The 16314-nt window shown below is 36.6% G+C and overlaps 1 protein-coding gene across 1 annotated transcript in view; it reads right to left on the bottom strand.

Annotated features, from left to right (window-relative positions):
- NEK1 (NIMA related kinase 1) overlaps positions 1-16314 on the bottom strand; it is a 150372-nt gene that overhangs the window by 95306 nt on the left and 38752 nt on the right. Inside the window, exons 5-10 of the mRNA XM_079705795.1 lie at positions 11528-11611; positions 9009-9076; positions 8797-8883; positions 6755-6809; positions 4407-4607; positions 179-239 (exon numbers count right to left, since the gene is read on the bottom strand). Coding sequence (XP_079561921.1) covers positions 179-239; positions 4407-4607; positions 6755-6809; positions 8797-8883; positions 9009-9076; positions 11528-11611 — 556 coding nt within the window. The remainder of the gene's footprint in view (positions 1-178; positions 240-4406; positions 4608-6754; positions 6810-8796; positions 8884-9008; positions 9077-11527; positions 11612-16314) is intronic.

The raw sequence follows: 16314 nt of genomic DNA, 5'->3' as shown, positions 1-16314 counted from the left end.
AGGGAAATTTTGTTATGAATTCATCAGAGAGTGTTGGATATTGCCATATAACATAAAAAATTTAAAGATGCATTTCCTCTGGATTACCCCAACTTACTACATCTACAAATACCTCTAGTATAATTAGTATACTGATTATGGCAAACAGGGGAAAGGATTCATGTTAAATTTCATTTACCTGGTATAGGCTGTGCTCCAAACCTGGAAAATGTTTTTAGACAAAATTCTTCTGCAATAAGCTTAAATTGAAAGATGGGGGAAATTGTTAGAAAAAATGTTAAATTACCAAATTAAAAAAAAACACCTAGCCATTAGTCAGAACACATTTTTTTCCCTCTTTCAGTCACAATTATGCTGCCAAATAAACTGTACTAAAATCCAAGTTATCCATTCAACAAATTCCTCTCACGCTACCTTCTCCCCAGCCTTCCCAATATCTTTTTATTATTTCTCTGGACAAGCTCTCTTCTCGAATTAACAAAACGCACCCCCCAGGCCCCCTGCGCATTGCCTTGCCTGTTCTGCATTTCGGCGATTTAACAACACTGCCCTCCATCTAGAATAACCTCTGTATTGAGGTGCATCCGTCTCCCTCATCTACTTCAAAACTGCTGAAGAATCACTTCATTATCCCTCCCCTGGATTAACCTCTCGGTTATTTCAACTTTACTCTGAATCTTCTCAGCATCTCCAATGAGTTTTCGATCTTAATATATAATTGTAAACATATTACTGGATAAATATTTGAATATTCTTACATAACTTAAAAGTTATCTCCTTTTACTATTACTACAACACTCCACTACTTAGAGAAGCAGAAATCATTAGTATTTCCTGCAAGTAACTTTCTCTCCCTACCCACTGTATTTTTTCCCTCTTTAAATGTAAAACTATGTTAGCAACAATATAATTGCTAAGTCGATTTAGGCCTGCTTTTTTTCTTACTGGGCAAAGAAGGGAAAGGCAAGTGAATTTTCTCTTTCTTCGAGAGAACAGAGGGGTGGTGAAGGGTAGATTGCCCACAGTGGAAGGGATCAGAAACTCCAACAGGCAAAAAGCCAGAAGCTGAGATGGTCGCCTTTCCCATCAGGGATCCCTAGAGGAGCAGTTCTCAAAGCCTCATAGTATCAGTGAATCAGCATCCCCAGGAACTTATAAAATATGCCAATTCTCAGGCTCCATCTCAGATTTACTGAAATAGAAATAGAGGTGGGATTCAGCAGCGTCCTCCAGGTAATTTTTATGTATGCTAAAGTTTGAGAACCACTGCATGAAAAGTCTGCTTCACAGGCAACTGGGAGCCAACTGTGTGAGTGTGCTTTCTCTTCTGAACATGTGTGGGTTTTTTTCCTTTCTTTTTCATGGAAGACATGCTTTATGATCTCTACCTTGCCCTAAATTTGAGTGTGAGTCTGTCTTTTCCCCTGCGTGAATGCACATGTGAACTGAGAGATGGGACGTGGAATCCAAGAAAATTGTGGAATTCCTATGTTGTGGCGTCCAATATAGTTGCCACTACCAACATGTAGCCATTTGGATTAAAATTTAAAATAAATAAAATTTAAAGTTCAGCTCTTCAGCCACACTAGTCACATTTTAAGCTGGTGGCTATGAGGTTGCACATGCAGATATACAACATCTTCCGCCTCACAGAAAGCACTACAGGACGGCACCTACATTCCTAATGGACCAGAGCTTGTCCACGATCTATCAAGCCACATCCAAGAAGACATCTCCAGGATGTGCTAGACTGAGAACTATGCCCCACAGATCCTGGCTGATGGCACTGAGAGAATTCAGGGACTAAAGAAATTTAAAGACAGTAGAGAATATTATAGTGATACTGAAAATAATAGTTCATATGCTGCAGTAAAAGTTCATATTGTTTCGAAGTTAAAGCCTTAAAAAAAGTATCATAAACTTTGTCATTAAAGTACTGAACAAGTCATATATAGCAGAAAAATCATAAGAACGAAAGTTTTTCGTGAAGAGTGAAATCTAAGTGGTGCATAAACAGCAACGGGGTACTATGTATTTAGTAAGCATGTGTGTCAAACACTCTGTTAACAGCCATAATCTGCCCTTTTGTCTTTAGATGTTACAGGCTTTGTGTATATCAGGCTTGAATATTTTCTTTTGTAGCTGGCTAATTGAATTCCAGTGCTTCAGCCTTGGGACTGCACGTCCTAACTGCTGGTATGCGGGGGAAAGAAACTCAGCAAGATTAAATGCAGTCATTCTTTCTTCTCCAGTAGTTGCCAAAAAACAATAGTACGCTGCACCATAAATCTGTCCTTGAAAATGTTATTTATAACAAAGGAGTCTTGTAAGACACCCACACTTCAGAGACTGTAGCTATGTCCTATATAAGTGGCCTTTAACCGCCAAATTTTAATTGGCTTTCTTGCTTACTAATGTGTTTTCCTGGATGTAACAGTTAAATCCACATCTCTGTTTTCTAAAGATTGTTTGTTCATACGGATGTTCTGTTAAAAGCCAGAGGATATACGACACTTCCCTCTCATCTCATAAACATATAAAAGTAATAAAACTATGATTTTGTTAGATATCTGATTTATACAAGAGTATAAATGATCATTGTTGATCATTTAAATCAACAAAGGCCACACAAACTACGTAAAATAATTCCACTTTCAGGTGATCATATTTATATCAATAACTTACACTAATTGACTTGATATAGATTTTTGATAAATCCTGTCAAATTAAAATTCAACACAACAAATATTTATTATGCACCTATATGCAAGTACTAGAGGAGGAATCATGAGTCAATAATCTATTACACATACATATAAATGCCCACACATCAGTGGTTTCCAATCATTTTCTGTTAGAGAAAAAACAATTACAATCCTATGAATTATAAAGATAACATATTTATATTAGCATAATAAAGTGATATACTGATAATATTTAACATATATTGCGTATACTGAGTACTTATTAAGTATGAGACATCAGGCACTTCACATGCAGTGTCACTTTTGATGCTCACAACTGCCTCATGACGTAGGTACATTTACAATCCCATTGTTCACAGGTGGGGAAAGGGAAGCACAGAAGTGTTCAATAATCTTACCGTCAGAAATCAGAGAAGACAGAGAGTACAGAAAGATGGGGGTCAGGGCTGGGGCGAGGGAAAGCGGAGTCCCTGGTTCATGGGTATAGAGTCTGTTTTCCAAGGTGAAAAGAGGTAGACGGATGTGGTGATCGCTGTACGGCATTATGAATGTAGTTACTACTACTGAATTGCATACTCAAAACTGGTCACAATAATAAATTTTATATTATGTCTATTTTACCACAATAAAATAAACTGGAAAACCAAACGAGAGGCACACAAGAGACAGAGGAGTACCTCTGCGCTGAGGCAACGACGTCAGGGAACATATACTTGGTCTTCGCTCAGTTCTTGGCACAGAGCCCTCAAATCCCTGTGATGCCCTCAGCGGGAAGAGCACAAAAGTGTCTGTTGTTGTTCAAAACAAGCGCCTTTCAAACCCACCTGAATTTATGTTAATGAGATGATATCTGGAAAGCACCTAAGGATGGAGGCTGGTTGCCAGGGAAACCAACCACCTGACTAGAGGGTTAAAACTTTCAATGCCACTCCCTTCCCCCACCCAGGAGAGGAAAGGGGCTGGAGCCAATCACCAAGAGCCAGTGATTTAACTGATCCTGCCTACTAATGAAGCCTCCATAAAAACCAAGAGGACAGGGTTCAGAGAGCTTCTAAGTCGGTGAACATTCAAAGAGGGACCCCAGTTCCTACACTCGGGACCCTTCTGGACCTCGCCATACGCACCTCTTCACCTGGCTGCTCATCTGTATCCTTTACCCTATGCTTTATAATAAACTGGTGAACGTAAGTAAATGTTTCTCCGAGTTCTGTGAGCCGCTCCAGCAAGCATATTAATCAAACCAGAGGAAGGGTAATGGGAACCTCTGATTTATAAGTCGCTCAGAAGCACAGGTGGCAACCTGTGACTTAAACTGGCTTCTGAAGTGGGGGTGGTCTTGTGGGAGGGACGGAGCCCTTAACCTGTGGGATCTGATGCGATCTCCAGGTGCACAGGGTCAGGGCTGAAATGAATTCTGCCTGGTATGTAAAAACTGCCACACATTTGGTGATGAGAAGTTCAGAAGTTCGGCAGTAAGTGTGAAGAGGAAACACAGAAGGTATGTTCTCCCTCCTAGAGATGCACAGCTCAAAAGCAGACAGCAAGGGGAGAGCTATGTGAGAACAGAAAGCAAGCTGACGCCAGTGTAAAGGCAAGCATTCCCCCACAGCTGCGACGTGCTCTCCTCCAGAGAGGAGGCCATGTCCTAGCCAAGCACCATAACCCTACTGTTCAATTTAACTATAAAATAAAAGAACATACCTGAGGGGAGAGAAACTTTTCAATGCGTTTGGCTATAAAGCCTTTCTCCAATATGGAGTTGACTGATGGTCTATCCCTAGGATTTCTTTTAAATAGTTGAGAGAGCAAACTGCGGAGATCATAAGAATAATGCAAAGACACGGGTGGAAAAGATCCAGATATGATCTTCAGTACCAGGTTTTTCATATTGCCAGCTTCAAACTAAAATCCAGAAAATAAATTAACATATATGAAACATAAGTCGAAAATGTCAGTTTCAACAATGAGAAACAGTACTTTTCCTATCAATACAGAACAGAATTGCAACCCTCTTCCCAGTTTCAATCAGCACATGCTCTCTAGAGCCAGGTTCACTTGGTTATTTACGAACACATCTGAAAGAGAGCATAAGTCCTCGTAAAATGGTACAACTCACTATCAGATTCACTTTTACTTATTCAAAAAACGAAAAGATGGGATACAGGTATCAATTAGAGTAAAGAGTTTATAAAAACATAACAGTAATCAAGATGGTAAAACAAGCAAACCTGGTAGTCTTCATTTAAAACCTGCCTTCCTGTGTCTCTGCTGTAGCAACTAGAACAAGAAGTTAACTACAGAACTAAAACTATTTGGTAAAAATATAATAAATAAAGGTACAGATTAATTTCCTTTTATACACTGCTCATTATTACTTTAAAGTGTGTGATGCTCCCAAAAGGCATGGGGTCAGCAATGTGGCAAATATTCCAAAGGGGAATATAAGCCTTATCAATGGGAATATATATTTTAGGATTAAACACGATATAAACTCTAACTGAAGTGGGGGGAAAAAAGAGGTGGGGCAGTTTAAAATCAAAAGATGGTTTCATTTTGAAAGTAAAATTAAGCTTTTGACATCTCAGCTAAAATAGTATAGAACCGTTGTACACTATCAATATGTTCTTAATGCACATGTTAAGAAAACAAAACATGCTATAAGTTAGGCACTGGTGATTATATCCAAGTATAAAAGAGTTCTGTCAAATGTGGAATTCTCCTAGCATTTAAAATATGATATTGTTTATTAAGATTTGAGTACAATTCAATCATCTAGAAATACCTATATATCTAGGAAGGAATCCTAGATGCAGAAATAGGTTATTACTCTATTCTTTCATTACAATGAAGTTTTATTTATCTCTCAACTGATAAGCTCTTCATAAATAAAGGTTAATGAATTACTTAATTTTATGTGTCCACTTAAGGGTAAACAATTCCAAAATACAGAAACAATGGTGACAGAACAATGTATTGTAAATGAAAAGACTTTCTAAAAATATGTAGATTTAGACCTACATGACTGTGTGTCACAGAAAAACTGACCAATTTCTTAAAGTACAGATCTAATATCCACCAGGCCATATCACTTTGGCAGTCTATGCTTTTTCCTTCAGAAAAATAAAATCTTAAGGGAATACAGTAGAAGAGTATGCAACTATGAATAAACACAACAAAGAAAAATACTCCCCAAATAATATCAGGCAATAAAAACAAACTATAAAAGTGCTTATACCATATAACTAAACTCTTGAGGGAAAAAAAACAAAAACTCATTTTATAAATTATTCTATAAGTCTAGAAGGAAACAACAAAATATTACAAGTAGTCACTACTGGCTGGAAGAATTGCTTTTGATATTTATTCACTTACTTATATGTTAATCTCTTCCCTTAAGTTTTCTGTAATGAAAATATATTATTGCTTAATCAGTGGGGGAAGCATTTTTAAAAAGATTTTAAAATGGAAAGTGATTAAAATTCAACCTATTTTGGACAAGAACTCCCCCTTTTTGGACAAGAACTCCCCCTTTTTGGTGAATTATGTGTCATCTCAAAAGAATCTCAACAGTGAAAAGTTTAAATATCCTGAATTAAAGATTATTTAAATTGATAAAATCCCCCCTCAACAAATATGCTGAGATATGTTCTTTAGATAATTTCAACTCCAAACTCAAATAATTTGGATGCTTTGAGAAAAACTGCTATAATGAAATTAATAAAGTTTGTTAAGCTGAAATATCAAATTCATATGTGAATTTAACATTAAAAAGACAGCAAATTTGTCTTTAGAAATAATTTTCTGGAATAAAGTATGATATATGTATTATAATAACATATATAATATGTATATGTAATATATGCATACATATTAAGGGAAAATTGATTTAAATTTATACCTCAGAAAAGAAGAGAAATTTATAAACTGACAGTGAAGAATTTCTAACACAAGAGGGTCATCTGAAAGATGGCATATGATTTTTTTAAATCAGAAATATTATATGTACTTTTTGACATAATTTTTAAAGTATCTCAGAAACTTCTACTTACTGCATGTTTAAGTGTGCACATCTCATAAAGGACACACCCCAGAGCCCAAATGTCACTAGAAAAGAGAAAAATAAGAGATCTTCTCTAAATATCAGAATTTATTTTAAAAGGTTTTTTAATTTAAAGGAGACAAAAGCAGCATAAAAATGCTTTGCAAAAATATGTGTTCCATAAAACATGACCTTTCAAACTTAAAATTACAACCATAACCAAATGACAAAAGCAGCTATCCCAGGTTAGAAAAATAACAGTTGCCCAAGTAATTACTTTAAAAGTTTCATTAAAGAAATCTAATATTTAAAAGGACAAAAATCAGTAAATTTCATGGATGTTTCATTTAGTTTTTTATTTTGCATAAATCAAAATGTTTTATTCATTATTTGCAAAATACCACAATTTCTTAAATACTATAAAAGCAAAATACTGCTTTAATGAAGAAGAAAATATTACTTTACTAAAATTAAATCTGAAACAAATCTGTGACAGCCAACTAAAATATGTAAGTACATTAATTTATTTTCTCCTAATTTAAAGACTTAGTTACACTATCTTCTTTATCAACACTCTCTTCCGCTCTTTTATCTTAAACAGATAGTTCTGTAACTAAAAGACTACTTCTATTTTTAAAAGGAAAAAAACCCCCACAATTTAGAGCTACAGTGGTCCCTGGAAGTCAAAAAAAAGAAAAACAAAACCACTCCTCCTGGAAGTTGAACTTACTGAAAAAGAATAAAGCCCATTATTGAAATCCTAAAGTTATCTTTACCCAAACTCTCACAAAAATCTACAAATATAAACCTGTAACCTCCAAAATCTGTTTAATTTTAAGATTCAACTAAGAAAAAAATGTAAATGTAATTAAGCTTTTAGTAACTTGTACATGTTACAAACTAAAAGCTATAAACAAAAACATTAAACTAATGATCTTATCAATAAAATACTTTAAAATACATTTGGGAAAATATGAATCTCAAAGTATAATTGATGATGTTCATCCATTACATTTTTAAAGCATTTTTCCCACAAAACCAATTTTACATAAAATTCTCCAAGGGATGATTAAAATCCATTCCAGATTTAAAGACTAATATTTTCACAGTTGAGTTATCCACAAGACACAGAAACAGCATTAAAATGTAAAATTACTTTAGCTCGAAGAAAATACTATTTTCTTTTAGAATGTCTACTAATAATACACTGCATGGACTTGACTGATCATTGTAATTTAAACTGATCTTAAATACATTCCTCGGATGACGTTCTCAGACCTTCTGCTCGGGTCTGAAACACAGCTTCCTCTCTACCCTCAAAAAAAAAGGTGTGGGGGGGCGGGCAGAGGGATAGCAACCATGAATACATGCATTATTGCCAGCTACCACCTTCTTCCTTTCAGCTTCTAAGGGTGCTTTCAAAATCAAGACCAATGCTTCTTGGTTGGCATTTTTAAATTAGTGTGTATGAGAGAAAATAAAGGGTAACTGGAATTCAGTGGCAGAATTCCTCTTCCCAACACACATATTAGTCAATCTGTTAGCCATAATACAGCCCAGTGATTAGGAATTTGTGCTTGGCAGCCAGATGCCTGGGACTCTGAAGTTACTTTACCTCTTTCTGCATTTGGTTTCTTTATAAGGAAAGGAGGAATGAATAATACCTACAACTCACAAGGTTATTGTGAAGATAAAGAGAGTTAATGCATAGAATGCATTCAAAACAGTGCCTGGCATATAGTAAGTGTTCAATAAATATTAACTATGATAATTCAATAAGTGACTATTACGAACAGAAAGACAAAGAAAGCACTCTATTTCCTATTATAGCTTAAATAATAAAGTGATTCTATAGTTCCTTCAACAAGATAGTGAAATAGCTGCTTTATAATTTCCCTCATTATATACTAAAAAAATGTATATACATATGTATATATATGTTTACATATGTGCATTACTGATTTTAGAATAATATTCTGAAAGTTAATACAGACATTACAACAGAGAAAGATGTAAAGGAAATAAACACGTAATGAATATAATTTTAAATACCTTTTATTATTATACGGTTTGTTTTCACAGATTTCGGGTGACAAGTAGTATGGGGTCCCTATGCAAGTCCGAACCAGCTCCACAGTACTAGAACAAAAGAGAGTTACTAGAGAAGCTTAAGACACTTAAAGACATTACCACACATACATCACCAGGGATTAAAATTTCACTGAAGACATTATAGCAAACTAAAGTTTAAAACTGTATGTTACCTATTAAGAACTCTAGCGATTCCAAAATCTCCAAGTTGTATTGTCCCATCTTTGGTTAAAAATATGTTCTGTAGAAGAGATGAAAAAAAAGCCAGAAATATTGCTACAGTCCCGTTCTTAGTCAACAACTTCTGTCATAAAAATGAATCCAGTTAAAAAATAATGCTGGGATAAGTGGATATCCACATGCGAAAGAATCAATGTAGACCCCTATCTCACACCATAAGCAAAAATTAACTCAAAATGGATTCTAGACATAAATGTGAGAACTATAAAACTCCTAGAGGAAAACACAGAAGTAAATCTCCATGCCACTGGGTTACGCAATGATTTCTTAGATATGACACCAAAAGCACAAGAAATAAAAAGAAAATACAGATAAATTGGATTTCATTAAATTAAAAACTTTTGTGCAAAGGACACCATCAAGAAAGTAAACAGACAACCCAAACAGAATTGGGGGAAATATGTGCAAATCACATATCTGACAAAGAATCCAGCATAAAGAACTCTTACAACTCAATAAGAACCAAAGACAACCCAATTTTAAAATAGGCACAGTCATATATTATATGATCCATTTGTATCAAATGTCCAGAATAGGCAAATCCACAGAGACAGAAAGCATACCACTGGTTTCCAATGCTCTATCATCAAACTGCAGAGCCAGAAGTTTGTGGGATTACATGAATTAAACTCCGTTATCAGCCAGATGTGAACCAAGCACATGCTCACAGCCAAAGATGGCACAAGGCAGGGTTGAGTGGAATGGAGTAAAATGGTCTGAAATGGGATTAGGAGGCAGAGGGTTGGGAGACAGGAAAGATGGGGTAGGGAACCCCACCATAGTCCCTCTCCTTCCCACTACTCATCCTGGGGCTACAAGGCTACATAAGCAGCTGCAGGCCTAAGGAGGTAAGAAGACAGACACACGGCCTTGACATCAGGAAACAAAGCCCCTCTGTACTACCCACCCTGGGAAGTGCGTGAGCCCAAGTGAGGCAAACATGAAAGAAACCTCGATGCAAAGATGAGTGAGCTGTGGGGACAAAGTATCTCCCACAAAAGAATCCAATACACGTGAAGAAAGCTACTGCAAAGAAAAACAACAAATAAAATAACCGGAACCAGAATTCACTACAGACAGAATTAGTTTTATAAAGCAGGCCAATAAAAACTTTGAAGTAAATATATTTAGAAACTTGCAAAGAAATAAATGAAGAAATAAATATGCATTTGAAAAGAACAAGACATTATGAAACAAAACCCAATTACAATAAGAACAGATTTATATGAAAAACCATTTAGAAATCTTGGAGAGAAAAAAAGTCATAATAAAGTCAACAGATGAGAAAAGCACTAGCTTACACAAAATTTCAAAGGGATTTAGTTAACTAGAAGATAGGTCGAAAAATTCACGTAGAATACAACTGAGAGAGACACAAATAAAATGTGAAAGAACAAATAAGACACTTGAAGGGACGAATTAAGAAGCTCCAACATGTATCTAGAAAAAAATCCAGGAGACAACTGTGAAAGTAGTAAAAGAGAAATAATATTTGAAAAAATACAGCTAAACATTTTCTACAACATTTCTAGAAGAAATACACATTCTCAAAAGTACACAGCATAACGAATAAAAGTGAGCCTCACCAATTCACAAACTGTGAAATTTCAGAACCATGGGACAGAGAGAATATCTTAAATGGGCCAGAGAGAAGAAACAAGGGCAAGAAATTGCAAATTCCTAAACAGCAACACAAGAAGCCAAAAGACAAATGGGCAACATCTTCAAAATTCTGTAAGAAAACAATTTCCAACCTAGAAGTTGATAACCAAATTCTCATCAAAGTAAGAGAATCTTGGACTTCCCTTGTGGTGCAGTGGTTAAGAATCTGCCTGCCAAGGCAGGGGGCACGGGTTCAAACCCTGGTCTGGGAAGATCCCACATGCTGCGGAGCAACTAAGCCCATGCACCACAACTACCAAGCCTGCGCTCTAGAGCCCATGAGCCACAACTACTGAGCCCGTGTGCCACAACTACTGAAGCCCGGGCACCTAGAGCCCGTGATCCACAAGAGAAGCCACCGCAATGAGAAGCCCATGCACTGCAACAAAGAGTAGCCCCCGCTCGCCGCAACTATAGAAAGCCCATGTAAAGCAACAAAGACTCAATGCAGCCAAAAATAAATAAATAAAAAGCAAATAATTTTTTTTCAAAAATTAAAAAAATATAAAGTAGGAGAATCTTCAAACATGTAAAATCTCAAAAAAAAAATCCCTTCCACACAACCACTGTGTTGGATTTCTTCCATCATAATGAAAGAGCAGGACATGAAAAGCAGGTAAAGACCTAAGACACGACGCCTGTGTGATCTTCAGGGTTACAGTGGAGTGGGAACCGTGAAGGGAGAAGACAGTCGGATACAGACTGCACCAAGCTCAAACACTCTAGCGCAAGACAATGCTGGCCCCATGTCCACATCACTGAGAAGTTAGTAGTGACAGAATAAACTTACCTGTGATTTTATGTCTCGATGAAGAATTTTTCTATCATGTACATGTTTCAGGGCCAAACATATCTGTACAAACCAGTCCAAAATCTAGGGGGGAAAAATCAAATCTGTCATTTCTTTTAAAATTTACATTTCACAGTAGTCTTTCCTTGATCATTAAAATGATTCAGAAATATTCAGGGATGAGGGGAACTAAATCCTTAAAAAAATTAGGCTATAATGTTTCACTTCACTGTACTGTAATTAATGTCACTAACACTAGGTAGATATTGGAGCCAATTGACACATTATGTGCAGCACACATGGTAAGTTTAAATGTAAGACACTGCTACTGAAGCATCTCTTATAAATCAGAATTAATATGGAAAGAAATTTCCAGAGAAAAGTGAAAAATGGAATTTATATTTTAGTATAGTATGATGGTAAGTGACTTTTCTTTGTTGTTAAATATATCTTTTTCTCTATATATGTAAGTGAAAATCATAAGAGGAAAACAATTAGGCTGGAAATTTGGAAGACAACTCTGACTTTTTTCTTGCCCCACATTCATCACATAAAAACACACACTCTGGAGCTGGCCACTTAAAAGTAAAAAGGCTGAATTTCTACCTCACTCCTAACACCAAAAAAATTCCAAGTAGATGGCATTTTTAAACATGAAAAAATTAAAGTATAAAACGAGGAAGAAAACATAGGTTAATTTTCTATACTCTTTGACTGACACAGGACTTCCGCAACATGATACCAAACCCACAAGTCACAAGAAAAGTTCCCTATATAAATGTTAAAACATCTGGATGGCAAAATATACAACTAAATTTAATAATTATGGGAGAAGATACCTGCAACATAACTGACAGATTGCTAATCCTCTAATACACAACAGTTCTTCGACATCACTGAGAAAAACATGCCAGCCCAAATAAGAAGTGGACAGAAGACGGGAAAGGCAAATGACAGAGGAAACATAACCCAATAAACACTTAAACCAAATACTAACTTCCCTCCAAATTAAAAAAATAGCAATTAAACAAGATACCACTGTAACCTGACAAAGAGGAAGTGATAAACAACGTTGGCCAGAATGTGAGGAAATAAGTCTTTGCATACCCTGTTTGTGAGAAAGTTAATTACAGTTACTTGGTAAAAATTTTAAATTCACATACTATTTGAAAGAGCAACTGAAATTTCAAATTTATCCTACAGATAAAATGTCACAAATACAAAAGAATATGTACAAGGATGTGTACTCCAGCATTGTTTGTCCACCTAAACATCATCAGGGGCCTGGGAAAATATCACAATTGGAATCACTAGAATTCTATGCAGCCACTGGGAAGAAGGAAGTACTTCTATGTACGTACACTGTGAAGGGAAAAGAAGAAAGTCACAGCACGGTATGCAGAGCGCACTCCTTTTCTTAAGCCTCTTTCTGTCTATAACATACCAGAACTCTGTGTAACTGTTTACGACTGTGTGCTGTGTGCACGGAGGATGCACAGGACAGCTACCCATCAGTTAACAGTGTCTTCTTCAGGGAAGTAGATTTTCAGAAGAATGAATGAAAGGCAAGTAGCAGGCTTTACTTTTTATTCTTACCTCTTCAGTATTTTTTTTAAAGAACAAATGTTACATTAAAGTAACCTAAAATTAGAGACTCTGGGAGGGCTCACACCAAGGCGTACTTCCCGGAACTTCTGCTGCCAGTGTCCTTGTCCCCATGGTGAGCCACAGCCACCCCCCACCTCTGCAGGAGACCGTCCAACACTAGCAGGCCAATGAACTGGGACACAAGGGATAACAACTTTATTCAGAGAGCAGAGAGTCCAAGAAGATGGCAGACTAATGTCCCAGAGAACTGTCCTGCCAGGCTCTGAATGCTAGTTTCTTTTACAGAACAAAGAGGCATTGTAAGATTCAGGCTGCCAATGTTGGCATATGCGCATTTAGGCTTAACAGAGATTAAGTTGAGAAGCAAGAAGAACTACAATCCTGCAGCCTGTGGAACAAAAACCACATTCACAGAAAGAGAGACAAGATGAAAAGGCAGAGGGCTATGTACCAGATGAAGGAACAAGATAAAACCACAGAAAAACAACTAAATGAAGTGGAGATAGGCAACCTTCCAGAAAAAGAATTCAGAATAATGATAGTGAAGATGATCCAGGACCTCAGAAAAAGAATGGAGGCAAAGATCGAGAAGATGAAAGAAATGTTTAACAAACACCTAGAAGAATTAAAGAACAAACAAACAGAGAGGAACAATACTGTAAGTGAAATGAAAACTACACTAGAAGGAATCAATAGCAGAATAACTGAGGCAGAAGAACGGATAAGTGACCTGCAAGACAGAATGGTGGAATTCACTGCTGTGGAACAGAATAAAAAAAAAGAATGAAAAGAATAGAAGACAGCCTAAGAGACCTCTGGGACAACATTAAATGCAACAACATTCGCAGTATAGGGGTTCCAGAAGGAGAAGAGAGAGAGAAAGGACCCGAGAAAATATTTGAAGAGATTATATTCAAAAACTTTGCTAACATGGGAAAGAAACAGCCACCCAAGTCCAGGAAGCGCAGTGAGTCCCATACAGGATAAACCCAAGGAGAAACACGCTGAGACGCATAGTAATCAAATTGGCAAAAATTAAAAACAAATTACTGAAAGCAGCAAGGGAAAAACGACAAATAACATACAAGGGAACTCCCATAAGGTTAACAGCTGATTTCTCAGCAGAAACTCTACAATCCAGAAGGGAGTGGCATGATATACTTAAAGTGATGAAAGGTAACAACTTACAACCAAGATTACTCTACCTGGCAAGGATCTCATTCAGGTTTGATGGAGAAATCAAAATCTTTACAGACAAGCAAAAGCTAAGAGAATTCAGCACCACCAAATCAGCTCTACAACAAATGCTCAAGGGATTTCTCTAAGTGGGAAACACAAGAGAAGAAAAGGACCTACAAAAACAAACCCAAAACAATTAAGAAAATGGTAATAGGAACATACATATCAATAATTACCTTAAACGTGAATGGATTAAATGTTCCAACCAAAAGACACAGGCTTGCTGAATGGATACAAAAATAAGACCCATATATATGCTATCTACAGGAGACCCACTTCAGACCAAGGGACACATACAGACTGAAAGTGAGGGGATGGAAAAAGATATTCCATGCAAATGGAAATCAAAAGAAAGCTGGAGTAGCAATACTCATATCAGATAAAATAGACTTTAAAATAAAGCATGTTGGGCTTCCCTGGTGGCGCAGTGGTTGAGAGTCCGCCTGCAGATGCAGGGGACACGGGTTCGTGCCCCAGTCCGGGAAGATCCCACATGCCATGGAGCGGCTGGGCCCATGAGCCATGGCCGCTGAGCCTGCGTGGCCAGACGGAGCCTGTGCTCCGCAACGGGAGAGGCCACACAGTGAGAGGCCCGCGTACCACAAAAAAAAGAAAGAAAGAAAGAATGTTATGAGAGACAAGGAAGGACACTACATAATGATCAAGGGATCAATCCAAGAAGATATAACAATTATAAATATATATGCACCCGACATAGGAGCACCTCAATACATAAGGCAACTGCTAACAGCTATAAGAGGAAATCAACAGTAACACAGTAATAGTGGGGGACTTTAACACCTCACTTACACCAATGGACAGATCATCCAAACAGAAAATTAATAAGGAAACACAAGCTTTAAATGACACATTAGACCAGATAGGTTTGATTGATATTTATAGGACATTCCATCCCAAAACAGCAGATTACACTTTCTTCTCAAGTGCACATGGAACATTCTCCAGAACAGATCACATCTTGGGTCACAAATCAAGCCTCAGTAAATTTAAGAAAACTGAAATCATATCAAGCATCTTTTCTGACCACAGTGCTATGAGATTAGAAATGAATCACAGGGAAAAAAAACGTAAAAAACACAAACACATGGAGGCTAAACAATACGTTAGTAAATAAACAAGAGATCACTGAAGAAATCAAAGAGGAAATGAAAAAAATACCTAGAGATAAATGACAATGAAAACACGAAGATCCAAAACCTATGGGATGCAGCAAAAGCAGTTCTAAGAGGGAAGTTTATAGCTATACAAGCCTACCTCAAGAAACAAGAAAAATCTCAAATAAACAATCTAACCTCACACCTAAAAGACCTAGAGAAAGAAGAACAAGCAACACCCAAAGCTAGCAGAAGGAAAGAAATTGTAAAGATCAGATCAGAAATAAATGAAATAGAAACAAAGAAAACAGTAGCAAAGATCAATAAAACTAAAAGATGGTTCTTTGAGAAGATAAACAAAATTGATAAACCATTAGCCAGACTCATCAAGAAAAAGAGGGAGAGGACTCAAATCAATAAAATTAGAAATGAAAAAGGAGAAGTTACAACATACACCATAGAAATACAAAGCCTCCTAAGAGACTACTACAAGCAACTCCATGCCAATAAAATGGACAACCTGGAAGAAATGGACAAATTCTTAGAAACGTATAACGTTCCCAGACTGAACCAGGAAGAAATAGAAAATGTGAACAGACCAACCACAAGTAATGAAATTGAAACTCTGATTAAAAATCTTCCAACAAACAAAAGTGTAGGACCAGATGGCTTCACAGGTGAATTCTATCAAACATTTAGAGAAGAGCTAACACCCATCCTTCTCAAACTCTTCCAAAAAATTGCAGAGGAAGGAACACTCCCGAACTCATGATATGAGGCCACCATCACCCTGATACCAAAACCAGACAAAGATACTACAAAAAA

The sequence above is a fragment of the Hyperoodon ampullatus genome (assembly GCF_949752795.1).
Source record: "Hyperoodon ampullatus genome assembly, chromosome: 6".
Lineage (NCBI taxonomy): Eukaryota > Metazoa > Chordata > Mammalia > Artiodactyla > Ziphiidae > Hyperoodon > Hyperoodon ampullatus.
The sequence above is the reverse complement of the archived record's forward strand: the minus strand, read 5'-3'. Positions and strand labels throughout refer to the sequence as shown.